This window comes from Thalassophryne amazonica, chromosome 7, assembly GCF_902500255.1.
Source record: "Thalassophryne amazonica chromosome 7, fThaAma1.1, whole genome shotgun sequence".
NCBI classification, from domain to species: domain Eukaryota; kingdom Metazoa; phylum Chordata; class Actinopteri; order Batrachoidiformes; family Batrachoididae; genus Thalassophryne; species Thalassophryne amazonica.
In genome coordinates, this window is record NC_047109.1 from 54,740,359 (window position 1) to 54,767,663 (window position 27,305).

General features: G+C 43.5%; 1 protein-coding gene across 2 annotated transcripts in view; it reads left to right on the forward strand.

The window, feature by feature from the left end:
* Nucleotides 1-27,305, forward strand: part of rab25b (RAB25, member RAS oncogene family b) — a 56,922-nt gene that overhangs the window by 26,619 nt on the left and 2,998 nt on the right. The window contains exons 2-4 of one of the 2 annotated variants that reach the window (XM_034174214.1): nt 2,531-2,726; nt 15,049-15,242; nt 18,542-18,622. In XM_034174214.1, coding sequence (XP_034030105.1) covers nt 2,531-2,726; nt 15,049-15,242; nt 18,542-18,622 — 471 coding nt within the window. The remainder of the gene's footprint in view (nt 1-2,530; nt 2,727-15,048; nt 15,243-18,541; nt 18,623-27,305) is intronic. The other variant, XM_034174215.1, reaches the window with a different exon arrangement.

Sequence of the window (27,305 nt, forward strand, 5' to 3'; positions counted from 1 at the left end):
AAAGCTATATCTGGTACTTTTTCACAGTATCACACATACAAAAGGTGAACAACAAAATTTTATTAACCATGCTCATAATTTACAGTTATGGCAATTATCACAGGTACTCTCGGGTGTTTTGGTTGTTTTCATAGTTTAGGTTATTTTTAGTTTTTGTTTTAACGCCTCACTTTTATCTTTTGTGACATGACTTGGGTCATGTCAACAGGGGGAGTTGTTGGAATGTTACATGTTGCACACCCAAATGTCCTCAGACCACATAATGTTACAAACTGGATTTGACCTGACTGCTTTACATACAGTCATGACACACAGCCAAATGTCATCATTTGCGTGCAGTCTAAACTGATAAAACCAAGTGCTTCATATCTGTCTGGGATGAACCAGGACACCTGATGAAATGTTCCATTGTTGCTTATAATGCTGACGCAAACAAGTTCATCACAAAGTTTTGATATGACACATGCTGCTTGAACAAATGATGCAATCACGTCACCCTCTTACACACGGCAGGGCAAAGACCACCCACCTGGGGCGGGTCAATTGCAGGAATAAGAATAGCTCAGCCCTTACGTCGGGGCTCTCTGTTGCAACGGTGCATGTGATGTTTTGCTTCTGGAAGACCCCCCAGTGCTGTCTTAGTGACAGTGTAGGCATCTTTTGATACAAAATCTGTTTTTGAAGTCCGTCTCCTGTCATTTACTGATTTCGTTCACCATATGACACTACCAGGTGGAGTTCAGGCAGACAGAAAAACTTCAACAGATCATATGTGTATATGTACAGTGACAATAAAGGCTATGTTATTTTATGTTATCTAGCATCCACTATCCATTCATCAGGTGGAGGACATGATTGTGTTGGACAAAATCTGAGTACAGACAGTGTGTGGCTGTGCACAGTCCCAGTCTCACTGGTTTCTTTCTGTGCCAGCTCTCTGAGTCAGTCATACACAACTGAAACCCAAACATGACACACTGAAATGTACCGGGGGGGGGGGCTGTTATTCATTGTCCTTTTTGTGTGTAGGCAGGTTTCTCTGACCAGTAGCTGAACTTGTTCTGCCTGATTTTGTTGCTAGACTGTGTAATTTCCTGAAACAAAGGCTCACTCATAAGAGGCTTTGCCTTCACAGGTCTTCAGTTTGAAACACATCTATATTATTGTCTATAGTTTCTCTGAAATAGGTTTTTAAAACTCACACACCACTGACTTTGTCTGAGCCAGTGGCGGCTCCATTTTTTTTTTTTTTTTTTTTTGGTTGGATTAGGTGGGGACATGGGTATTTAGTAATGGGTGGTGTGTCTACTACATTCATGTTGTTAATTCACATGTACAAAAGGATACAAATGCAGATTTGGAAAAGCAACAGGTTAACCAGAAAAACAGCAGTGCCAAAAACAAATGACACACTAAGGGCAGTTTGTTCTCCTTTAGGTGGACTTATTTGTCATGTTTTTCACTGTTGTTCAGTTGATGCAATCCACTAAATAAGCAATATCTTATAGGTACTGTTTGAATTCAGGGAGCTACGGGGTTGGATCAGGCAGAGAATGATGGTGATAAACTGAAAAAAACCAAAGGATTTTTGAATGGCAAATATTTTCTGTTTTGTCAACTAAATTAATTATGGGGGAGCTCAGCCACATTGAACCACAACGTGGAAACACCTGTGGTTGCACCTGTAGATATGTGAACAAGTAGGCTACCTGAAGGAAGCGGGGGGGGGGGCAACGCTTTCAAAATGTGTAAATTCCACCTTCCTCTATAGACTATAGACAGTGTTGGCGGAGAGCTGCTTCCGCCTCCTGAGGAGTCGGACGGTTTGCCAGAATTTCTTCGAGGCCGATTGGTCCGTGATATCGCACTGGTCATAGGAGCTTCTGACTGCTGCCCCAGAGTAGATCTCCCTGTAAAGCCACCATTACAGTAATCTAGCCTTCTGAAAATGAAAGCATGTACCTGTAGATATGTGAACAAGTAGGCTACCTGAAGGAAGTGGAGGGGGGGGGCCAAGCTTTCAAAATGTGTAAATTCCACCTTCCTCTAAATTATTTGTCAGTTGGTGCACACTTAAAATTCCTCTCTGAATTTCCTAAATAAATTGTACATTAGAATGGACACATGCTGTACAAATGAATAAATTGTAGAACTGGCCTCTCTCTGTGAATGCTGGGAATAGGTTACAGTCACACATGACCCTAAACAGGATGGGCAAGCATAACTGGGTCGATTGTTCGCTCTGTTTGCCTGAGTTGAAATGATTAACATATTTACCCTGAGGGTGTGGTGGGGATTTTGAAATAGGAAACCATATCCCTGATGGTGTAATTAACCTCAGTCTCAGAATAAGGATTAATGTGGAAACCAAGATTAGGACACTTCAAATTAAGTCCTCAATTAAAGCTGTAAATGAAGCATACTTATGTCTGTCTTTTGTTTGTCTGAACAAGTAAATCTGAATTAGAAGTCTGTGTCCAAACCCTGAATTCCTCAGTTTCAAGTGTCTCTGCTTGTTGTTCCACTGCAGTGGTTCTGATAGGAGAGTCTGGTGTAGGAAAAAGCAATCTTCTGTCCCGCTTCACCAAGAACGAATTTAACCATGACAGCCGCACCACCATTGGGGTGGAGTTCAGCACACGGACAGTGCAGATCGGTGGCGTCACCATCAAGGCCCAGATCTGGGACACGGCCGGGCTGGAGCGGTACCGCGCCATCACATCTGCGTAAGTGTCACAGCTTCAACCTCCACAGTACAATAACATGAACTTTCTGAGCATGATGATGACATGAGAAGAAAAGTAGCATTTATTTCTTGAGGTTAGAGTTTATGATTGCTTCATGTCTATGTGTGTGAATATACTCATTAATGAAGACAAAGGGACTTTTTTCAACCTTGCGACCACTATAACTCAACAATACACGGTAAACAATTGCACTATAGGGACTCTCTGTGGAGTAGATGAGCTGATCAGATTTTAGGGGTTATTTGGAACATATATTTGCATATTAATGAGAATGCATCTTCATTTTTTTATAATAGCCATGGCTACAAAATTCCTTGAGGATGTATAGTGTAGTGACACAAATGTGATGACATACGTGGGCTGTCAATAAAGTAACGGTCCTTTTTATTTTTTTCAAAAACTATATGGATTTCATTCATATGTTTTTACGTCAGACATGCTTGAACCCTCGTGCGCATGCGTGAGTTTTTCCACGCCTGTCGGTGACGTCATTCGCCTGTGAGCACTCCTTGTGGGAGGAGTTGTCCAGCCCCTCGTCGGAATTCCTTTGTCTGAGAAGTTGCTGAGAGACTGGCGCGTTGTTTGATCAAAATTTTTTCTAAACCTGTGAGACACATCGAAGTGGACACGGTTCGAAAAATTAAGCTGGTTTTCAGTGAACATTTTAACGGCTGATGAGAGATTTTGAGGTGATTCTGTCGCTTTAAGGACTTTTCACGGTGCGAGACGTCGCGCAGCGCTCTCAGGCAGCGTCATCAGCCTGTTTCAAGCTTAAAACCTCCACATTTCAGGCTCTATTGATCCAGGACGTCGTGAGAGAACAGAGAAGTTTCAGAAGAAGTCGGTTTCAGCATTTTATCCGGATATTCCACTGTTAAAGGAGATTTTTTTAATATATATTCCCTTTTGCAGAGGGACGCTCCGCCACAGGAAAAACACCTCTGTTGAAAGCCTTAAGGACAAGTTGGAACATGTCCTGCCTGTTAAGCAATTTCTCATATACTCACTCCACTGGCCATCAAAAGCCGCCTGGATTTTACAAATGGTTATCAAGACGGAGGTGTTTTTCCTGTGCCGCCGCACCGCGTCGGCTGTGTCCCGACGCGCGGATCCGTCCGCACGTCTTTCATTAAAAAAATCTCCTTTAACAGTGGAATATCCGGATAAAATGCTGAAACCGACTTCTTCTGAAACTTCTCTGTTCTCTCACGACGTCCTGGATCAATAGAGCCTGAAATGTGGAGGTTTTCAGCTTGAACAGGCTGATGACGCCGCCTGAGAGCGTTGCGCGACGTCTCGCACCGTGAAAAGTCCTTAAAGCGACAGTATCACCTCAAAATCTCTCATCAGCCGTTAAAATTTTCACTGAAAACCAGCTTAATTTTTCGAACCGTGTCCACTTTGATGTGTCTCACAGGTTTAGAAAAAATTTTGATCAAACAAAGCGCCAGTCTCTCAGCAACTTCTCAGACAAAGGAATTCCGACGAGGGGCTGGACGACTCCTCCCACAAGGAGTGCTCACAGGCGAATGACGTCACCGACAGGCGTGGAAAAACTCACGCATGCGCACGAGGGTTCAAGCATGTCTGACGTAAAAACATATGAATGAAATCCATATAGTTTTTGAAAAAAATAAAAAGGACCGTTACTTTATTGACAGCCCTCGTATACTTGCATAAATCATTACAACAGCCATATCTCGAGAATGCTTGCTAGAAGACTTCATATTCATAATATTGCTAAGCTTTGGAAAAGCCTAGGCATCATGACCACATATCTGCTATCTATCACACTGCACATACATTTATAGCTGTCACACACTTACGCACATCTCACATTTACACAATATGCATCTTCTCATGTAAAATGATCATCTACTCTAGTGAGCATTGTCCTCCCCAACCCTTTTAATGATTTTTTTTTGGGGGGGGGGGGGGGGGGGGTTTAACGAGCTGAAAATCCCTGCTGTGATATATAAAAAAAAATATATATATATATTCTGAATTGTCTGGCCCAGCTGTACTGGAATCATGTATTCCGCTGAGTGGAGGGTCATGGGCTAAAGTGCATCAATCTCCTTTTTTAATTGACCTTTATTGAACCAGGTTAGTCGCATTGAGATCGAGATCTCTTTTGCAATGTGGGAGGAAACCGGAGCACCCGGAGGGAGCCCATGCAAACACGGGCAGAACATGCACACTCCACACAGAAAGTTGGGAATCAAACCCATGACCTTCTTGCTGTGAGGCAACAGTGCTAACCACTAATCCACCATGCTGCCACGGTGGCTTCACTTTGTTAACTTGATAACTAAAATCCGACAAACGATATGATCTCGTGACAAATCAAATTAAAAGAGGATATGTAGCAGTCCTTACAGGGCCAGAGGCCCATCCATCCATCCATCCATCCATCCACTTTATCCGGAGTCGGGTCACGGGGGCAGCAGCTCAAGCAAAGCCACCCAGACCTCCCGATCCACACACACCTCCCCCAGCTCCTCCGGGGGAACCCCAAGGCGTTCCCAAGCCAGCCGAGAGATGTAGTCCCTCCAGCGTGTCCTGGGTCTTCCCCGGGGCCTCCTCCGAATGGGACGTGCCCGGAACACCTCTCCAGCGAGGCATCCAGGGGGCATCCGGAAAAGATGCCCGAGCCACCTCAACTGACTCCTTTCGACATGGAGGAGCAGCGGCTCAACTCCGAGCTCCTCCCGAGTGACCGAGCTCCTCACCCTATCTCTAAGGGAGCGCCCAGCCACCCTGCAGAGGAAACTCATCTCGGCTGCTTGTACTCGCAATCTCGTTCTTTCGGTGAAGAGCCAAATCTCATGACCACAGGTGAGGATCGGAACGTAGATCGATCGGATCAGAACCTCCATGACCAGTAAAAAAAAATCAAGGACCGAGACGTCGCCTGGTATGGCGGAGCCGGGGCCCCACCCTGGAACCAGGCCTGGGGTTGGGGCTGGCGCGCGAGCGCCTGGTGGTTGGGCCTTAGTCCATGGGGCCCGGCCAGGCTCAGCCCAAAAGAGAGACGTGGGCCCGCCCTCCTGTGGGTTCACCACCTGCAGAGGGGGCCATGGGGGTTGGGTGCAGAGAGGATTGGGTGGCGGTCGAGGGCAGGAGGCCCGGCGGCCCGGTCCATGCTCACAGCCCCTGGCTGTTGGGACGTGGAATGTCACCTTGCTGGGGGGGAAGGAGCCTGAGCTTGTGCGGGAGGTTGAGAGATACTGACTAGAGATAGTCGGGCTCACCTCCACGCACAGCTTGGGCTCTGGTACCCAACTCCTGGAGAGGGGCTGGACGCTTTATTTTTCTGGTGTTGCCCACGGGGAGAGGCGGAGAGCTGGGGTCGCATTGCTTATTGCTCCCCAGCTCAGTTGCCATGTGTTGGAGTTCACTCCAGTGAGCGAGAGGGTCGCATCCCTACGCCTTCAGGTCGGGGACAGGTCTCTCACCGTTGTCTCGGCTTACGGGCCGAGCGGCAGTGCAGAGTACCCGACCTTCTTGGAGTCCCTGGGAGGGGTACTAGATAGCGCTCCGACTGGGGACTCCATTGTTCTCCTGGGGGATTTCCACGCCCACGTGGGCGTCGACAGTGAGACCTGGAGGGGGGTGATCGGGAAGCACGGTCTCCCCAATCTGAACCCGAGTGGTGTTCAGTTGTTGGACTTCTGTGCTAGTCACAGTTTGTCCATCACGAACACCATGTTTGAGCACAAGGGTGTCCATAAGTGCACGTGGCACCAGGACACCCTGAGCCGGAGGTCGATGATCGACTTTGTAGTCGTATCATTTGACCTTCGGCCACATGTCTCGGACACTCGAGTGAAGAGGGGGCAGAGCTGTCTGGCCATGGAGGAGGACTATTGGTCAGCCTCGAAGAGATTCTGGCAAACCGTCCAACACCTCAGGAGGCGGAAGCAGCTCTCAACCAGCACTGTTTACGGTGTGGGTGGGGAGCTGTTGACCCTGACTGGGGATGTTGTCGGGCGGTGGAAGGAATACTTCGAGGATCTCCTCAATCCCATCGTCACGTCTTCCGAAGAAGAAGCAGAGACTGGGGACTCAGAGGCAGACTCATCCATTACCCGGGCCGACGTCACCGAGGTGGTTAGAAAGCTCCTCGGCGGCAAGGCTCCTGGGGTGGATGAAATCCGTCCTGAGTACCTTAAGTCTCTGGATGTTGTGGGACTGACACGCCTCTGCAACATCGCGTGGCGATCGGGGACAGTGCCTCTGGATTGGCAGACCGGGGTAGTGGTCCCTCTGTTTAAGAAGGGGGACCGGAGGGTGTGTTCCAACTATAGGGGGATCACACTCCTCAGCCTCCCCGGTAAGGTCTATTCCAGAGTCCTGGAGAGGAGAATTCGACCGATGGTCGAACCTCGGATTCAGGAGGAGCAGTGTGGTTTTCGTCCTGGTTGCGGCACACTGGACCAGCTCTACAAGCTTCATCGGATGCTCGAGGGTTCATGGGAGTTCGCCCAACCAGTCCACATGTGTTTTGTGGATCTGGAGAAGGCATTTAATTGTGTCCCTCGGGGTACCCTGTGGGGGGTGCTCCGGGAGTACGGGGTCCGAGGTCCTTTGCTAAAGGCTATCCGGTCCCTGTACTACCGCAGCAGGAGCTTGGTTCGCATTGCCGGTAGTAAGTCAAAGCTGTTTCCAGTGCACGTTGGCCTTCGCCAGGGCTGCCCTTTGTCACCGGTTCTGTTCATTATTTTTATGGACAGAATTTCTAGGCGCAGCCAGGGTGTAGAGGGGGTCTAGTTTGGGAACCACAGAATCTCGTCTCTGCTGTTTGCGGATTATGTGGTTTTGTTGGCTTCGTCAAATCAGGACCTTCAGCGTGCACTGGGGCGGTTTGCAGCTGAGTGTGAAGCGTCCGGGATGAAGATCAGCACCTCCAAATCCGAGGCCATGGTTCTCGACCGGAAAAAGGTGCTTTGCCCTCTTCAGGTCGGTGGAGTGTCCTTGCCTCAAGTGGAGAAGTTTAAGTATCTCGGGGTCTTGTTCACAAGTGAGGGGCCAGAGGCCCATCTGGCCACAACTTATCTCCAGTTTCTTTGCAGTGAAGCAGACAAGAGTCCGCGTCTCTCCCTGGACAGGACACAGTCATGTCCTAGGCAAGGCTGGTGCCCATTTACAGCTGGGTACACTGAGATGTTACAGATTGTGTCTTTTCAAAAGGAAACAGGTAGCACAAGCAGGAGTCAAACCCAGGTCTACATATTGGCAAGCCAACTCATCTACTGAGCTACCTGCTCTGCAAAAGGGAATATAATGAGAACAAACTCATTTAATTCTGAACTCTGATGCATCAAGCAATCCATAAAGCAAATTTGTTTTGTCTGTGAAATATTACATAGGTGTCTGCCACTCGCTGAATGGTCAGTGTATACTGATGATGATGATGATGTATTAGGAGCAGGTGTGAATGCAGTGAGAGGGTTTCTGCAGAGAAAGATACCAAATCAGAGAAGTAAACCATTACGAGGTCTGTCAATAAAGTATAGGTCCTTTTTATTTCTTCAAAAACTATATGGATTTCATCATATGTTTTTACGTCAGACATGCTTGAACCCTTGTGCGCATGCGTGAGTTTTTCCACGCCTGTCGGTGACGTCATTCGCCTTTGAGCACTCCTTGTGGGAGGAGTCGTCCAGCCCCTCATCGGAATTCCTTTGTCTGAGAAGTTGCTGAGAGACTGGCGCTTTGTTTGATCAAAATTTTTTCTAAACCTGTGAGACACATCGAAGTGGACACGGTTCGAAAAATTAAGCTGGTTTTTGGTGAAAATTTTAACAGCTGTTGAGAGATTTTGAGGTGATACTGTCGCTTTAAGGACTTCCCACGGAGCGAGACATCGTGCAGCGCTCTCAGGCGCCGTCGTCAGCCTGTTTCAAGCTGAAAACCTCCACATTTCAGGCTCTATTGATCCAGGACGTCGTGAGAGAACAGAGAAGTTTCAGAAGAAGTCGGTTTCAGCATTTTATCCGGATATTCCACTGTTAAGAGATTTTTTTTAATGCAAGACGTGCGGACGGATTGCAGCGTCGGCTCGCAGCCGCTGCGACGCTCCACCACAGGAAAAACACCTCTGTTGGAAGCCTTAAGGACAAGTTGGAACATGTCCAGCTGTTAAACAATTTCTCATATACTCACTCCACTGAAAGCCATGAAAAGCCGCCTGGATTTTATAAATGGTTATCAACACGGAGGTGTTTTTCCTGTGCCGCCGCACCGCGCCGGCTGCGTCCCGATGTGCGGACCCGTCCGCACGTCTTTCATTAAAAAAATCTCCTTTAACAGTGGAATATCCGGATAAAATGCTGAAACCGACTTCTTCTGAAACTTCTCTGTTCTCTCACGACGTCCTGGATCAATAGAGCCTGAAATGTGGAGGTTTTCAGCTTGAAACAGGCTGACGACGGCGCCTGAGAGCGCTGCGCAACGTCCCGCTCCGTGGGAAGTCCTTAAAGCGACAGTATCACCTCAAAATGTCTCATCAGCCGTTAAAATTTTCACTGAAAACCAGCTTAATTTTTCGAACCGTGTCCACTTCGATGTGTCTCACAGGTTTAAAAAAAATTTTGATCAAACAAAGCGCCAGTCTCTCAGCAACTTCTCAGACAAAGGAATTCCGACGAGGGGCTGGACGACTCCTCCCACAAGGAGTGCTCACAGGCGAATGACGTCACCGACAGGCGTGGAAAAACTCACGCATGCGCACGAGGGTTCAAGCATGTCTGACGTAAAAACATATGATGAAATCCATATAGTTTTTGAAAAAAATAAAAAGGACCTATACTTTATTGACAGACCTCGTATGCTGTAATTGTTTCACAACTGTTACATTCTAAAACATATCTCCACAAATCTCTTTGGAAAAGATTTTACATGAATGTAGCTGGAAAAGAAATGGAGAGCAAGGGTCTGAATTTAGCTGTGATGGAGGTGAACAAGGGAGGTACACTAAGAATGGGTTCTGTGAGAGAGAGATCCTGCACACCAAACTACTGAATCAGGGGTGTGTACCATTTTCTGATTCATTTTGCAGTAGTATGTTTTAAAGCTCTAAAACATGACTAAAAAAGCATGATTACACATCCACAAAAATCTGCAAGAAGTATTTGTATGGATTTAATCAAAGCAGACACTTCTTCATTCTTGCTCTGTCTCTCTCTCTCTCAACAGAAGTGTGGTTTTGAAGTTCCATGTAACTTCAAATGAGTTTGTCAGTTTTCTCATTTCAAACGCCTCAGTCTGGTGGCAACCAAGGCCACCGCTGCTTGTGTATGTGTTGTATTGACACAAATATGACATTCTTTTGTCTCTTAAAGCATGCAGAACATTTGACAGCTCATGCTGGTGTCATGTCACATGAAGAATAAGAAAACTGCACCACATCAAATGTAATTTTTTTAATTTCTTGTTGATGCTTTTAATGTAAAATAATAATAATAAATTATGTGTATAAAGGGAATATAAGCATATACTTGTTCAAGTGCAGACAGCATGTTCAATCATTATTTATCCTTTACCTGGTGGGCTGGTGGTTCAGTCACCGGCTAGGACCCTGACAGTGGTGTCTAAGCTATTTGGATGAAAGTATCAGCAAAATGCATGAAATACATCAAATAAATCTAGTAGTCTGTGACAGTGCAACTGTCATAATAGTTGGGTACTTGGCTAACGTTAGTTAGCTAATGTTAGGGAAGGCACATGTTAGTTTTAGGTAGGTAATGGTAGTTATACCCCTGTCACACATAGCTGGAATCATGCAGCGTGGCGTCAGATTTATGAATTGGCGCACATCTGAAAAGCATCAGATTTCAGCTCCAAAACGTTCTGACAGCCATATGCGAAAGTCGAGACAGTTGGTCAAAATCGGCTGGCGGCCCCGAGTGTGATGCACATGTTCAAAATTCTCCGGGCGCCGTTGAGATGGGACACCTATCCGACAGCGATCCCTGTGTAATCTGACGATCATCTGACTGCAATTTACATATTCTGACGGAATCAAAACAGCATCTGAAATGATCTGATTGCGGTTGATTGAGCTCACAGCAAAGCCTGTCGACATGCTGTGCCATGTTTGTCCACCTTCACTGGACCCCGACCAGAGAGGACAAAGGAAATGTTATGAAATAACATGTATGTGGCACTGTGCACGCATCAGAGGCACGGTGCAGCACCCAGCAACACAGCTGAATGGGATGTCACCGCTGTAAAGCACGTATTATTACACATTCACCTCCTAAGTCTGCAGCAGGTATGATGTGAAAATGCTTGCCCAGCACATGACAACATAAATAAACATGTAACTCAGCGCGGCGCAGACAGCTAGTCAAGTCCCGTTCACCGGACTGCGCTGTGTGCTGGCAACGTCGATCAGATGACAAATGCGTAATCCACCTCTGGTATAATTAAATCCCATGTGAAGCGCCGTCCCACAATGATAATCCAACTACAGTTGTGTGATGATGCGTATCAAGTAAAATGACAACAAAAAAGAGTTTAAAAAAGAGAAAAGAGAAAGTCCACTGGTTGCATCTGAAAGTTGCGCACATCATGTGGGAAGTTGGTGCACTGCCAGCACAGTTCAACAGCAGTTAAGAGTCCAGCCGGACAAATAAAATCTAGCAGTGCAAGTATACACTGATCAAACACCTAAAGGGGTTTTTCACCGGACTAACAGCAGACAATCACTGACAGCTGTCAACCTGTTTGTGCGCTCTCTGGATGGACAGCTCCTATGCTCACGTGTGCACATGGAGTGGATGGTACAGTTTTTGAGCACATATACACACAGCTGAGTGAACATTTCGGCCACACACTCACACGCTGCTTTGATCACCTGTTCTTCACACACAGGCACACGCGGCTCGTTCAGCCATTGTGAACACGTGTGCAGCTGAGTGGACACACACTCATCACTCGGACCTATTCTACGCATGTACACGCACACTCTGTCATGTGAGACACACTGATGAGAGGTCAGTTTAGCACTGGGAATGTGAGGACAAGCGGAGATTTGAGTGAGTGAGTGACGGCTCCAATGTCGGTGCCGTCTCACAGCAGTCTGTGTCATCTGATTGTTGTCTGAAATATGTTGCAGGTGTGCACGAGGCACGGTTGACCATGTCTCTTTTCCTCCCAACTGCGTCGGATTATGGCAATATTTGCCATGTCAGAAAAGTTCCTCCACATTATTGCTATGTGTGACGGGGGCTTCAGTTCAACTTTAACTTAATGTTCACCTGTAGAAAGCTGACACGTAAATTAAAGGGTATTACATAAGCTAGTTAGCTGCTTACGTTATCCTTTGGGCTTGTGCCATGTGTTGGGCCGCAGATTTAAATGATCGATTACAATGATGTGAATGAGGCAGGCAGACGAGATCTCCTTTTGGGTGAAATCTGAAATTATATTACAAGATTCTTCCAAGTAAGAATGTGGCACATGTATTGTAAAATTTACTGTTACAGGAAAGGTTATATAAATGTTTTAAACCTCCATCCCTCTCCCAAACTGTTGTTTTTACCTCACTTTTTCTGTGTGTGGGTGTGGGTAGACCTCCCCAATACCCCCTATAGTTTGAACCATGCAGCTGTCTTTCCAAAAATAAATACATTTAAAAATAAATAAAACTGTTTCAGGTGGGTTGAACAAATGAAACACTTCAATAATGTGACTGAGCTCATTGTACATAATTATCAGACCTGAGAAGCGTTTTCACCTTTAATTTGCCAGCGTAGAGGTGGGATATTTCAGCCTGATAGTGCAGTGATGTGCTGGTGTTGCTCCACAGTTGTTGAGTAACCTGTGTGGTGACATCTTAGCTGGTGGTGTTATCAGCCAAAACACACAAAAACAGACAATGATCTTCAGTTTTCTCCAATATTACCTGCAGAAAAAGCCAGAGCGGTTCCTCCCGCTTACCAACAAGCACTTGAGGTTGCAAAATCCTTCTGACTGAAACACAGATTTGATTTAAACAGTGAGTCATCAGAACATGTCTGGTCTGTGTGAGGTTTCCCAAAATCTTTTTTTTTCCCACATCTGCCAAGGATGTAATGATATCATCAGCATTTATTTATTTATTTGTCTGTCTGTCTGTCTGTTAGCAGGATTATGTCAAAACTACTGCACGGATTTTGACAAAAGATAGATATTAGGCCATTTTGGGGGTGATCTGGATCCAGATTCTGGATCAAGATTTAACTTAATATGAGCGAAGCATTGTGCAGCGGCGCGAAGCTCACTCATGGTACAGGGTGTCCTAAACAGGAAGTGCCAATTTTCAAATCCACAATAAAACAGGAAATGTTCAAATGTCAAACACTTCCTGGATTGACAGACGAGATCCCATGGAATCTCGCGGGAACTCAGTGGCAAGCTCTCACTCAAACAGGAAGTGCCAATTTATCAGTCGCAGTGAAACAGGAACTATTCAAATGTCAAACACTTCCTAGCATGGGTGGAGCTAGAGTAGAGGCCGGGGTTTCACTGAACTCTCCTGAAATCTGATTGGACAAAGATGATTGACATGTCACGGCACCACACGTCTGGTTTAATAAAGACCTGTCCAGTAGTTTGTGCTGTGTACCACAAAAGTTCTAATCCACCTTAGTAGAAGAAGTAAAATGTTTGCTTCAGATTTGAACTGAACACGTCATTTGAACTATGGACTTCTAATGATACCAATGACCATCACCTCACTTAGGGGAGGTGATGGTCTAGTGGTTAAGGTGTTGGGCAGAAGATCATGGGTTCAAATCCCCGCCTGACTTGAAAATCACTAAGGGCCCTTGGGCAAGGCCTTTAATCCCCTATTGCTCCCGGTGTGTAGTGAGCGCCTTGTATGGCAGCACCCTGACATCGGGGTGAATGTGAGGTATGATTGTAAAGTGCAGATGGAAAAGCGCTATATAAATGCAGTCCATTTACCATTTACACCAAACTTATATTGGTGAGTAAATGACCGTATTTTATGCCAGAAATGAGGTTCAGGTTGTTAAAAGCAGCATTTCTCCTTTAATTTGGGTTGGCTTATGTACACATGTTTAAACTAACAGACAGCAGCTGCTTCATGCTCTGTTGGCTTATTAGTGCAGCAGATAACTAAACAATCCTTCAAATAGTGATACAAGCATCAAATTCAGCACAAATACAGCTGGAGCAAAATTAAATGAGCAGCTTTAACTTTTGACTCCTGTACAAACTGAAACTGACCTTTGTTACCATTCTTACTGCTTTTACCTCATAACTCCAGAACTTTCAGTCACAGATTGTCCACACTATACCTTTTTTGGAATCTTTATCATCAGGCAAATAATAATACAATAACAAGCTTTTGGAGGGTGGTATGCATTTTCAGAGGCCCGACGTCAATGCCCAGTCGCCCAAAATGACAGGTATTCGCGCAAGTTAGACAAGGGTGAATATCTGTCATTGCGGGCACCTCTGGGTTATATACACCCAGGTGATGAGCTGCAAATTGAGAACAAGCGAGTATGGAAAGCACCAGAAGGAGGGTGTGGCCAGAGAGTGAAACGCCCACCACCAAGAACCAAGAGACAGACAAGAGAGTTCGGGACAGACAAACCCAAGCAGGAAAAGATCCAGCAAGAGAATAAACATACAAGAAAGCAACAGAACCATGACAAAATAAACCAAAACATGAAAATAAAACCAGGCAAAAACTAACGAAAATCCCTCATCGCTATGTCACTCCACCATGAAGCTGTGACTGGTGATGCAACAGTCAAAAGTTGCATAATGCACATTTTCTCCTGCCATAGACACATATAACTCTGTCAGGTGGTCAGGGCTGTCTTGTTGGCTTCCCTCACTATTCTTGTGTTTGCACAGTCACTCGGTTTTTTGGAACCTACACTGGACAGATTTAACACACTGTACCATGTTGTTTGTATTTTTTAATGATTGATGTTAATGAGGTCCAAGACACATTCACTGACTTGAAAATGTTCATGTGTTAATGTAGCTATTTCCTGATTTGTCAAAAGAAAATGCTGTAAATGTGATTATTTGTATTTGTAATCTTTTATCTTCACTTTCTCCAATTACTTATGACCTGAAAATGTCGACACTCAAAATCGACACTGTCCAAATACTTATGGACCTGGCTGACAAAATGGACTGCATTGTATGTTTTACATTATATTTTTTTATCTGATAAATAAGCAGCTCTGCAGGCAGAAAATACAACCAGATGTTTGTTTATAAGGCATGGAATTGTTGTCCAGTGAGTAATTGTAAAACTGTTCAACAGCTACTACAGAGGAGCGGTTGGAGCTCTGCTTGTCTACGATATCACCAAACACCTCACCTACGAAAGTGTGGCACGTTGGCTGAAGGAGTTGTATGAACATGCCACACCCAACATTGTGGTTATGCTGGTGGGCAACAAGGCCGACTTGGCCACGGAGAGATCTGTGCCAACTGAGGAGGCCAAAGACTTTGCAGGTACAAAGAGCAAGAAAAACTTTACCTGTACAGCTTATAAGCTAATGATATTTTTATAAAGTCTGTGAATATGTAATAATAGCAGATAGTTAAGTCTATCTGTTTAAAAAAATTGATTATCATGAAAAATTCAATTTTTTGTCAGTTTGTCAAATAGAAAATGGGTATCTCACAATATTAGAATATTTCACTTCAGTTCACTATTTCTTTAGTATAAATACCATGAATCTCTCAGTCTGGTTCGGTACGCACAACCATAATCATGGGGAAGACTGCTGACTTGACAGTTGTGCAGGAGATGCTCATTGACATCCTCCATAAGGAGGGCAAAGGTAAGTGCCTTATCTAAGCTAAGGAGAAACTGAACTGGACCATTGTTAAGTGGTGTAAAGTCCTCTTTTCAGATAAACATAAATTTTGCATTTTATTTAGAAATCAAGGCCCCAGAGTCCAATGGGAGAGTGGAGAGGCTCAGAATACAAGTTGCTTTAAGTTCAGTGGTTAGTTTCCATAGTCACTGATGATTTGGGGTGTCATGTCATCTACTGGTGTTATCAACCATCTACCAGGACGTGTTGGAGTACTTCATGGTTCCATCTGTTGACAAGTTTATGGAGATGCTGATTTCTTTATCCAGCAGGACTTGGCACCTTTCCACAGTGCCAAAACTACTAGTAAATACATTTCAGACCATGGGATCACTGTTCTTGATTGATCTCATTGGCAATATCCTGTAGAGAATTGTCAGCAGTACCACAGACTGGTGACCTCCATGCCAAGCTGCATTGATGCAATAATTCAGTCAGAAGGAGCCCCAACCAAGTAGAATGCAGAAATTAACATGCTTTTCATAAGTTTGACATTTCTACATCATAAATCCTGGTTTATTGATCTTATTCACAAATTCTTTGTACTTGCTTACTCGAGCCTGTCCAAGCAATCATAGGGCGTGAGACAGGGTTCAGTCTCGACAGGACTGCCTGTTTCAGGGCCACACACACACACACACACACACACACACACACACACACACACACACACACACACACACACACACACACACACACACACAGCCAATTTAAAGTTCCCAGTTCACATAACCTGCATGTGTTTGGATGTGGGAGGAAGCCAGAACTCCCAGAGGGAACCTATGCAAACACTGGGAGAACATGCAAACTCCACACAGAAAGGACCCAGGTGGGAAGCGATCTCAGGCAACAGTGCTAACCACTACACCACCCTGCTCCCCTGAGTTTATGACATATTCTGATATTTTGAGATGAGCATTTTCTAGTTTTTTGGAGCTGTAGGTTGTAATTATCAAAATTAAAATGGGAAAAAAATGTTTGAAACATTTTAATTGATAGATAATGAGTAGAATACATAACATTTGTGCTTTCTGAAATATCTGACAATTTTTTTTTAACTTTTTCACAATATTCCAATTTTTTGAGATGCACCTGTATATTTAAAGCAACTCGAAAATGATCTTTTTCAAAGTTCAAAAGAAAAAGATAAATCACCTAACCCCCCCCCCCCCCCCCCCCCCAAAAGGTTACTGTATATATTCTAATAAATACCCCGGGCCATGAAATTTTTGTGAAGGGGACATTTATTGACTATTGTTTGCTTAGGCGTGTATGCTGTACAGTACGGCCTTATGGTACGTACGTGCACACTACGTGCAAGAGAAGCAAAACGAACATTTTTCTGCAGAGCAAAAAGTAACACTGTCACTCGTTGTTAATAACTCCATTCACATTTTATCAGTAAGATGCTCTCACTTGTAAAACAAACATAGTGTAGCTCAATTTTGACCAGTATAACTCAGATTACAAGCTTTCATTTAGCTTTGCCGAATCCGTAATATCCAGATCTCTGAGAAGCACTGGGTCCACAATTTATTCATCAACCTCCGTCAAAGCTATTTAAAGACGTCAGTCGTGACACACCTTTCTGCTGAATAAAGTCACTAACTGGGACTCTTGTCTATTGTTGCAGGCAACAAACAAGAACCTTCCCCTGTTTCACACCGGACAGTTTTTATTCGTTCCTCATTAACGTGCCTTTTCCCACCTGGCCGGCCCACAATGGTTCTCCGTTGTGGACTGGACCGTTAATAACTCCCACTTCGCCGGTTTGTAAACTGAAGTTATGTTCCCTCCTGTAAAGGAAAAAAGTAATGATATACTCCATGTGTTGTTGTGGCTCTTGAATGATTAAATATCGTTCCTCCAAATGCTGCTGCCCTCTGCTGCTGTTACCGGTTCACTGGTAAGTTGAAGTTGCGGTTCCCTCGTGCAAATATCCTTAGTGCTTTTTTTTTGTGTGACTTGACTGATTTAGCAGTTTTCCTCCAAATGCTGTTGCTCTCTGCCGCTGTTTCTGTGTGTTACCGGCTGCACCCCTCTGTTCCTGCCGGGGCAATGACCTCCTTCACCCCCCCGCTGGCCTGACCGATGAGACCCTCCCCCTCTGCTCGACTCCCTCCGGCTGCTCTTCCGGTCCGGTTCTGAATGTCCAGGTGTTCGTTTGCTTTGGGGTGTCTGCTGGAGCATGTTTGAAGCCCAGTTGCCTTAGAAAACCATTAACAAATGCAAACTCTCTTACTACAAGAAAACAACAGTAACGTGATGGTGACGACACACCGTTTGCCAACTCCTCACCAATGAAATTATCCTGGTACTGGTAGCTCATTTTGCAAATGAAAACTCTCCATTTCTGTTGAAATTTTCTAACTCCTCGACCATGTGAAAGCATGTGTGAAACGCACACTTTCACCAAAACGGAAATGGCGCCACTATTGCCATGACAGTCACGCAACAATATCACGCCGTCTTCCTCCATTTCACTACATGAAATGTGACGAAAAAAAATCAAAGGGGCGGGGACTTTTATTCGAGAGGGATTTATTAGAGTAAATACAGTATTTTTTTAAAGAACCTTCTATCACAACGTTCAAAAATTGTTTACTACGTCCAGCTATGGATGTGGAGTTGCTATGTTTCCGGGATATGCAGGTATAATATTTTGTTGTGTTCAGTGCAAAGTAGCTGCAGTTGTAACTATAAAAAAAAGTTTGAATTTCCTTTTTTTTTTTTTTTTTTTTTACCTTTTTATGGTTTCTGCATCCTTCCAAATGTTTAATCTTTGACACTCGACTCATGTTTAATTAAAATTGATTCAGTATTTATATTTATTGAAAATCTGCTCTGGAGGATAGGAATGACTATAAATGTGCATTTATTTACTCACACTCTACCTTTTTTTCAAGTACATTTTCTTTCTCACACTTCCAGATAAGAATGGTCTGTTGTTTGTGGAGACTTCAGCCTTGGAGTCGACTAATGTGGAGGTTGCATTTAATAGTGTCCTAGCAGGTAATTCATTTCAATGTATTTTACTACTGCAGTTTGCTTTAGGCTTTATGCAACTATAGTGTCTTGTTGATGGCAAAGTTTCCAGTTGTGAAGAGACGCATATCCTTTCTAACATTATTTGCCATCCTTTGAATAAATTTAAATTGGGGATTGCATAATCACATGATCTGGGTTGCATATCCATGGGTGCTGGTAGATGCACAATTAATTACATACATAATTAAAACAACTGTTCATCTGCATGGGGTTTTATTTTATTTTTCCAGATGCACTGTACAGCTGTGTGGACTGGAATAATGCAGATTAAAATTTAAATAAAGAACTTATTTCATCATTTTATCCTAGAAAATGAACAGATTAAAAAAAGCTATTGACAGACCAATATTGCCATGACATTCATGGCATTCATGAGTGAATGTAAACTTTCGACCACAACTCTGTGCTACTTCTGCATGTCTCAGAGTAGAACTTGATTTGATAGCACTGATGACACAGAAATGTTAAATGACAAGCAGAAAATAGAAGAACAGGAGGAACAACCATGGAAACCTTTGAAAAAGGACATACAAAACACAAACCCTCATAATTAATTTGCTCTGCAAATATCTATAAAGCAAAAGGAAATCCAACACCTTATACAGAGCCAGTGTCAACAACAGTGTACCATTAGCAGAACATGGGGGTCTCTGGCATTATTTATAAGTCTAGCTGTGGACGAAAAGAAACTGTTTTTGTGTCTTGAGGTTTTAGTCCTGATGGAGCTCAGCCGTCTGCCAGAGGGAAGGGTAACAAAAAATGTGTGAGAGACGGATCAGCCGCTATCTTCCTTGCTCACCTCAGGGCCCTGGACGTGTACAGGTCCTGTAGGGATGGCAGATCACCGTCGATCACCTTCTCTGCTACATGGATGATACACTGCAGTCTGCTCCTGTCCTTAGCAGTGGCAGCACCATCATTGTTTTTAGCAGGTTGCACTTCCTTAGCTGTCAGAGAAAGTACATCATCTGTTGTGCTCTCTTGGTAAGACAGCTGACGTTCAGCTCCCACTTGAGGTCCTGGGTGATGGTAATCCTCAGGTAATGGAAGGACTGAGGACAATTGTGGAGTCACACAGGGTGATGGGGTTGGCTGGCAATGGGTTCTTCTTGAAGTCAGCAACCATCTCCACTGTCTTGAGGGCACTGAGCTCCAGATTGTTCTGTTTGCACCAGGACACCAGGTGATCGATCTCCCGCCTGTAGGCAGACTCATCCCCATCAGAGATGAGTCCGATGAGGGTCATATCATCTGTGAACTTCAGGAGCTTTACAGACTGGTGGCTAGAGGTACAGCTGTTAGTGTACAGGGAGATGAGCATGTCTTTGGAAACAGGAGGAAGGCAGAACACCCGGAGGGAGCCCACGAGAACACAGGGAAAACATGCATTTAACTGATTTCACATTTGGGTGTGAAAATGTCAAATTGTATGAAAGGGAACTGTTCCCAAAATCAAAGAATTATGACTGGTTTTTAAATTGATTCCTCTGGACCCAAGGTATTATAGGCCGTGGGCTTGAAGCCGCCTGTGTCCACCCCCCGCATGTGCACATTAAAGTAAGGCTTTTCTGAAGCTTTGGTTGGTCCTGAATATTAACAGTAGTTGTAATGCTGAAAATATAGTCATGCTGAACTTGTGGTCGGAGGTCATGAGCAGGTTTTTGGAGATGCTTAGCCTCAGCATACGCATTGTCCAGTCATTGCACTACTCAATACTACATATACCCTTCCAGCACAAACCATTTGTATTGATATCCTTAAACTATCACTAAAAAGACTGTGCTTCTGAACTGGAAAGAAAGGCACCTGGTTACCCTTTTTACAATATCGCCAATGCATCCTGAGTGCTGTGGCTGGGAAAAGGTATTTATAGCTTATCACATTTTGGCATATAACAGAACACCATATTATCCAGTATTCTGTCTACCATGAAATGCATCAAGTATTATCAACATTATTGTCTCATTGTATTGTGACAGACATTTCTGCATTTATTCTTCAAACCTTTTCTTTTTTAAATTTACAATTGTTTTACCTCAGTAGGAATATTATTACATGACAAATATTTCATAATGTTCAAACTTCAGAGTTTCAAGCACTGTTGTGACATGAGTAAGATGGTGTACATAACTGTACTATTGTTTTCTTTAACAGGAAAAGGTAAAATTATTAAGCACTGACTTTTACCATCACAAGTATGCAAAGAACAAACCCTGGTTTATTATTTCCTGCTATGGTAGGAGGGCTTGGACAGCAGAGGTGATCGATCTTCCGTCTGTAGACAGACTCGTCCCCATCAGAGATGAGTCTGATGAGGGTTGTATTGTCCACAATAGAGATCATTGCAATGTAGATGCCATTGTGAAAAGATCAAATGAAATAACTGTTACAAATAAATTTCCCACCATTATTTAAAAGAGGAATACCAACTCTTGATGGCGATCCCTAAAATAACAAGCATTTCTGAAAGCATTTGAAAATAGCATTTGAAGTAAAGCTGCTGGTTACAGTAACTGACCTACACTAAAGGTCAGCCAAGAGAACTCGTTAGAAGATGGCAGCACATTGTGTTTTTCAGGCACCTTGACATTTGCATGAATTTGATCCCTGCACTGCTGCGCAATTTGTTGTGCCAATGCTTCCCGCTTTGTCCCACTCGACACCACACTATATAAAATAACCATTTCATAGCCAGTGACACATTTGCTCTCAGAACTTGGCTGATGAAACCATTCTCTCATTGCTCCCAGAATCACAGAGAAATTATCTACAGCTGCAAGTTGTCTCGTGCACGTCATGCGGTGGAGAAGGCATTTGGAATCTTGTTTCAAAGGAAATTGTTTATAAAATGTATATTGTAATGGATTGGTAAAAGTTTCATTTTCATTCCTTCTCATGAGTTAGACAGTGTATCTGTAAAGTTATGTTTATTATAGATGTAACATCTCATCATAATCTCAATTTCAAGTTCAGATGCCCTGCGTGCAACAACACACAGTGACTTTGAATAGGTTGTGCAATGTTCACGACTAGTTCATGAAATTAATGTGTGCCAGAAGTTTCAAAATTTTCTTTGTGCACTGACTTTGTGCACAGTTTATGACTGGTTTACTCACTGGCATGCCAGATTGCGTGCCAGTGTGGGGATCAAATTTGTGCAAGTGTCAAGATGGTTGGAAGATCTTTAAGTAAAGTGTCAAAAAACAAAACAAGAAGATTCCCCTTCTGTCTTGTCATGCTATAGGCTTAATTTTATTAACATCTCTTCTTGCTTTAAAGTTTATCATGTAGGGATGCACTCTTGACTTTGCAAGAAAAATGATTTCAGCACCGCCATGAATTAGACTGCTGTCTGATGTGACGATGAGGTATGTTGACCTGCAGACTGTTGTGCACATGCTATTCAGAGCTGGGGTGTTAAATCTAGATTCTATACTTAACGTCGGTTACTACACAGTACACAAACATTACTGTAATATGTACTTGACATATGCAAGCTAGTAGTAGGGGCACAATCCACATGTACTACACCACCACCATCTTACCTGTCCTTTTGACTTGGATATTAATAGATAGCTCATAACACATGCCAGATAAAATTAAAATTTTTCTATGTCAGGTTTTTAAATAGCTCCCAATGTATTTGTACAGTTCCACGTCCCCTCAGATTATGTGACTGTTTTCCTTCATGCCCGCTATCTTCTTTGAATTTTCCTGTGTAGTTCCTTTCTTCAGTTACCAGGTTCTAGTTGCATGATAGGATAGTGTAGTGTTGTCCATTTGCACACTATGGAGGTAGTGAATCACCTAGGTAGAGAATGCGTACTGCTAAATGCATACTGAGTTTTCAAACACCCTAAGGATTGTGCCTACAACTATTTACCTCATATATAGTACACTAGTGTATGTATTCTGATTTAGATTGTGACTCCCTCTGGATGGGATACCAGTCCATCAAGGGTTATACCCCCAGCCACAGCTGGTACCCATATACAGCTGGGTAGACTTGAACAATGCAAATGAAGTGTCTTGTCCAAGGAAAACAATGTGTAGCATGACCAGAAAACAAACCCAAGTCTATATATTGGCAGCCCAACTCTTTATCCACTGAGCTACATAGCATCAGAAATGGTCAGGCACAAGTTGCTCTCTAGAAGTGTAGAGCTCATGTGGAAGGTTTTACAGACTTTTCAATAAAGAAAAGGATTTGTGCAGCAAGTGTGTACTAAAAAGTAGCTGCTTGGATAGACCAATGACTAAGGTCTGACTGAAGAGGAATAAGACATGGCCTTGTAAACATCTTAATCTTTTGGCTTTGACTCTGGACCTAACAGAAGGGTAGTAAAGACTGGCTGGAACAAAGCAAAATACTGTTAACCTTTCACCTGAGTGACTGGACGTTCATAAGTCGTACACTGAGGCAAGATCGAACTAGTGATTGTGACATCATATTGACTTGGACTCCTGAAGGAAAAAACAAAAAAGATCATTAGGCTGGACAGGTGAAAAATAAAGGAAGGAGCCTGGCTGGAAGTACAGGAATGAGGCAAGGAAGATAGGAGCTGGTCAGTTTTGTTGGAGATGTTTTGTTGAGGCCGTATGTGTCACCTGTCATGAGGAGGATAGGTAACTATAAGCGATCTAACATCCCAAATGTGCATTCCCTCCACCACTTATCTAGGATAGTTATGGGCTAAGCTATCAATCTGTCAAACAGCATCTCTTAGTTCCACATGGAGGATAATAAGACCGTTCCATAGTAGATTTGACCTGTAACCACTTCCGTATTACCCGCCTTGAAGTCTTCCCTGAGTTGGACACACCAAAAAAGCATTCAAAAGGAGTCATCTTGGGGGGCAGTAAGCTGGTGGACTGTCTCAAATGGTGACTTTCAATATGAGAGCAGTGGTTCTACTTTGAGCTCCTTCACAGTGATGCTGACAAAGAAATTCCTTTCAGCCACTTGTACTGATCTGATCTCGTTCACTCCAACACAATGGAGGTACATGGGTTTTTATTTCTGCAGGCATTGAAAAATGTTAACTTGTTTTCACTGAAAGTACCATCCAACAAAGAAATAAAAGTGCTGACAGTGTTTTGAGGTACAGTAGTGTTCAGAATAATAGTAGTGCTATGTGACTAAAAAGATTAATCCTGGTTTTGAGTATATTTCTTATTGTTACATGGGAAACAAGGTACCAGTAGATTCAGTAGATTCTCACAAATCCAACAAGACCAAGCATTCATGATATGCACAATCTTAAGACTATGAAATTGCGCTATTAGTAAAAAAAAAAAGTAGAAAAGTGTTGGGAAAGTGTAGTGACACGGACCCACAACAGGGGGCGTAAATGAACGGACAATGAAAGAGTCGAATATGAACACTTTACTGTCGTGAATGAGCACAACCACAATACAGAGGAATGTAAAATTTTGCAAACAGTCAATCACAAAGGTGACGTGTGGGCAGGCTCAAGGATACAACCCCTGGCAATAATTATGGAATCACCGGCCTCGGAGGATGTTCATTCAGTTGTTTAATTTTGTAGAAAAAAAGCAGATGACAGACATGACACAAAACTAAAGTCATTTCAAATGGCAACTTTCTGGCTTTAAGAAACACTATAAGAAATCAAGAAAAAAAGATTGTGGCAGTCAGTAACGGTTACTTTTTTAGACCAAGCAGAGGAAAAAAAATATGGAATCACTCAATCTGAGGAAAAAATTATGGAATCACCCTGTAAATTTTCATCCCCCAAACTAACACCTGCATCAAATCAGATCTGCTCGTTAGTCTGCATCTAAAAAGGAGTGATCACACCTTGGAGAGCTGTTGCACCAAGTGGACTGACATGAATCATGGCTCCAACATGAGAGATGTCAGTTGAAACAAAGGAGAGGATTATCAAACTCTTAAAAGAGGGTAAATCATCACGTAATGTTGCAAAAGATGTTGGTTGTTCACAGTCAGCTGTGTCTAAACTCTGGACCAAATACAAACAACATGGGAAGGTTGTTAAAGGCAAACATACTGGTAGACCAAGGAAGACATCAAAGCGTCAAGACAGAAAACTTAAAGCAATATGTCTCAAAAATCGAAAATGCACAACAAAACAAATGAGGAACGAATGGGAGGAAACTGGAGTCAACGTCTGTGACCGAACTGTAAGAAACCGCCTAAAGGCAATGGGATTTACATACAGAAAAGCTAAACGAAAGCCATCATTAACAACTAAACAGAAAAAAAACAAGGTTACAATGGGCTAAGGAAAAGCAATCGTGGACTGTGGATGACTGGATGAAAGTCATATTCAGTGATGAATCTCGAATCTGCATTGGGCAAGGTGATGATGCTGGAACTTTTGTTTGGTGCCGTTCCAGTGAGATTTATAAAGATGACTGCCTGAAGAGAACATGTAAATTTCCACAGTCATTGATGATATGGGGCTGCATGTCAGGTAAAGACACTGGGGAGATGGCTGTCATTACATCATCACTAAATGCACAAGTTTACGTTGATATTTTGGACAATTGAAAGGATGTTTGGGGATGATGAAATCATTTTTTAAGATGATAATGCATCTTGCCATAGAGCAAAAACTGCGAAAACATTCCTTGCAAAAAGACACATAGGGTCAATGTCATGGCATAGGGTCAGTGTCAATGAGCAGATCTGATTTGATGCAGGTGTTAGTTTGGGGGATGAAAATTTACAGGGTGATTCCATAATTTTTTCCTCAGAATTGAGTGATTCCATATTTTTTTCCTCTGCTTGGTCTAAAAAGTAACCGTTACTGACTGCCACAATCTTTTTTTTCTTGATTTCTTATAGTGTTTCTTAAAGCCAGAAAGTTGCCATTTGAAATTACTTTAGTTTTGTGTCATGTCTGTGATCTGCTTTTTTTTTTTTCTACAAAATTAAACAACTGAATGAACATCCTCCGAGGCCGGTGATTCCATAATTTTTGCCAGAAGACGTCTGTCCTGAGAAGAACCGGAACCACACGATTTCCTCCGCCACCGAACCCGGAGAATACTGGAGCCGCCAAGTCCCCAGGTGGCCACCGTCTCCGAATGTCGGATCTGGTACTGCTGGCGAGGAGCAGAGACAATCAGATGTGGGTGTGTGAACACCCAGTAACAACAAATGTGGAGATTCCACCTCCACCTCAAATCCAGAAAACTGGTACGTGCAGTAGTAGTTAGTACTTATCAATAGTTTGGCATGGGGAGCGAAGACGTCAGCTCCACGTATCACAAACTCAGCTTCCAGCTGCGAGTACTCACAGAACTGACTGCAAACGACATAGAAGCAAACACTGTCTGAAAAGACAAAAACAACGGCTGAGAAAGTTACCTTCACAGGTTGACGATAATCTCGGCAACGAGGTGGAGATGACGTCCGGGTTTTATGGAGTAGCATGATGAAGTGTTGATGGGTGACAGCTGTCATGAGATGATGAGTGACAGCTGTCACCCCCAGCTGTGTCCGTGGTGGCAGCGCCCTCTCGTGCCTGAAGCCCGCACTCCAGGCAGGGCGCCATCTGGTGGTGGTGGGCCAGCAGTACCTCCTCTTCAGGCGGCCCACACAACAGAAAAGGGGGTGTTCACAATAATAGTAGCATCTGCTGTTGACGCTACAAACTCAAAACTGTTATGTTCAAACTGCTTTTTTAGCAATATTGTGAATCACTAAACTAGTATTTAGTTGTATAACTACCGTTTTTCATGATTTCTTCACATCTGCGAGGCATTAATTTTGTTGGTTTGGAACCAAGATTTTGCTCGTTTACTAGTGTGCTTGGGGTCATTGTCTTGTTGAAACACCCATTTCAAGGGCATGTCCTCTTCAGCATAAGGCAACATGACCTCTTCAAGTATTTTGACATATCCAAACTGATCCATGATACCTGGTATGCGATATATAGGCCCAACAACATAGTAGGAGAAACATGCCCATATCATGATGCTTGCACCACCATGCTTCACTGTCTTCACTGTGAACTGTGGCTTGAATTCAGAGTTTGGGGGTCGTCTCACAAACTGTCTGCGGCCCTTGGACCCAAAAAGAACAATTTTACTCTCATCAGTCCACAAAATATTCCTTCATTTCTCTTTAGGCCAGTTGATGTGTTCTTTGGCAAATTGTAATCTCTTCTGCACATGTGTTTTATTTAACAGAGAAACTTTGCGGGGGATTCTTGCAAATAAATTAGCTTCACACAAGCGTCTTCTAACTGTCACAGCTCTTACCGGTAACTCCAGACTGTCTTTGATCATCCTGGAGCTGATCAATGGGTGAGCCTTTGCCATTCTGGTTATTCTTCTATCCATTTTGATGGTTGTTTTCCGTTTTCTTCCACGCGTGTCTGTTTTTTGTTTTTTTGTTGTTTTTTTTTGTCCATTTTAAAGCATTGGAGATCATTGAAGATGAACAGCCTATAATTTTTTGGACCTGCGTATAAGTTTTCCCCTCTCCAATCAACTTTTTAATCAAACTACGCTGTTCTTCTGAACAATGTCTTGAACGTCCCATTTTCCTCAGGCTTCCAAAGAGAAAAGCATGTTCAACAGGTGCTGGCTTCATCCTTAAATAGGAGACACCTGATTCACACCTGTTTGTTCCACACAATTGACGAACTCACTG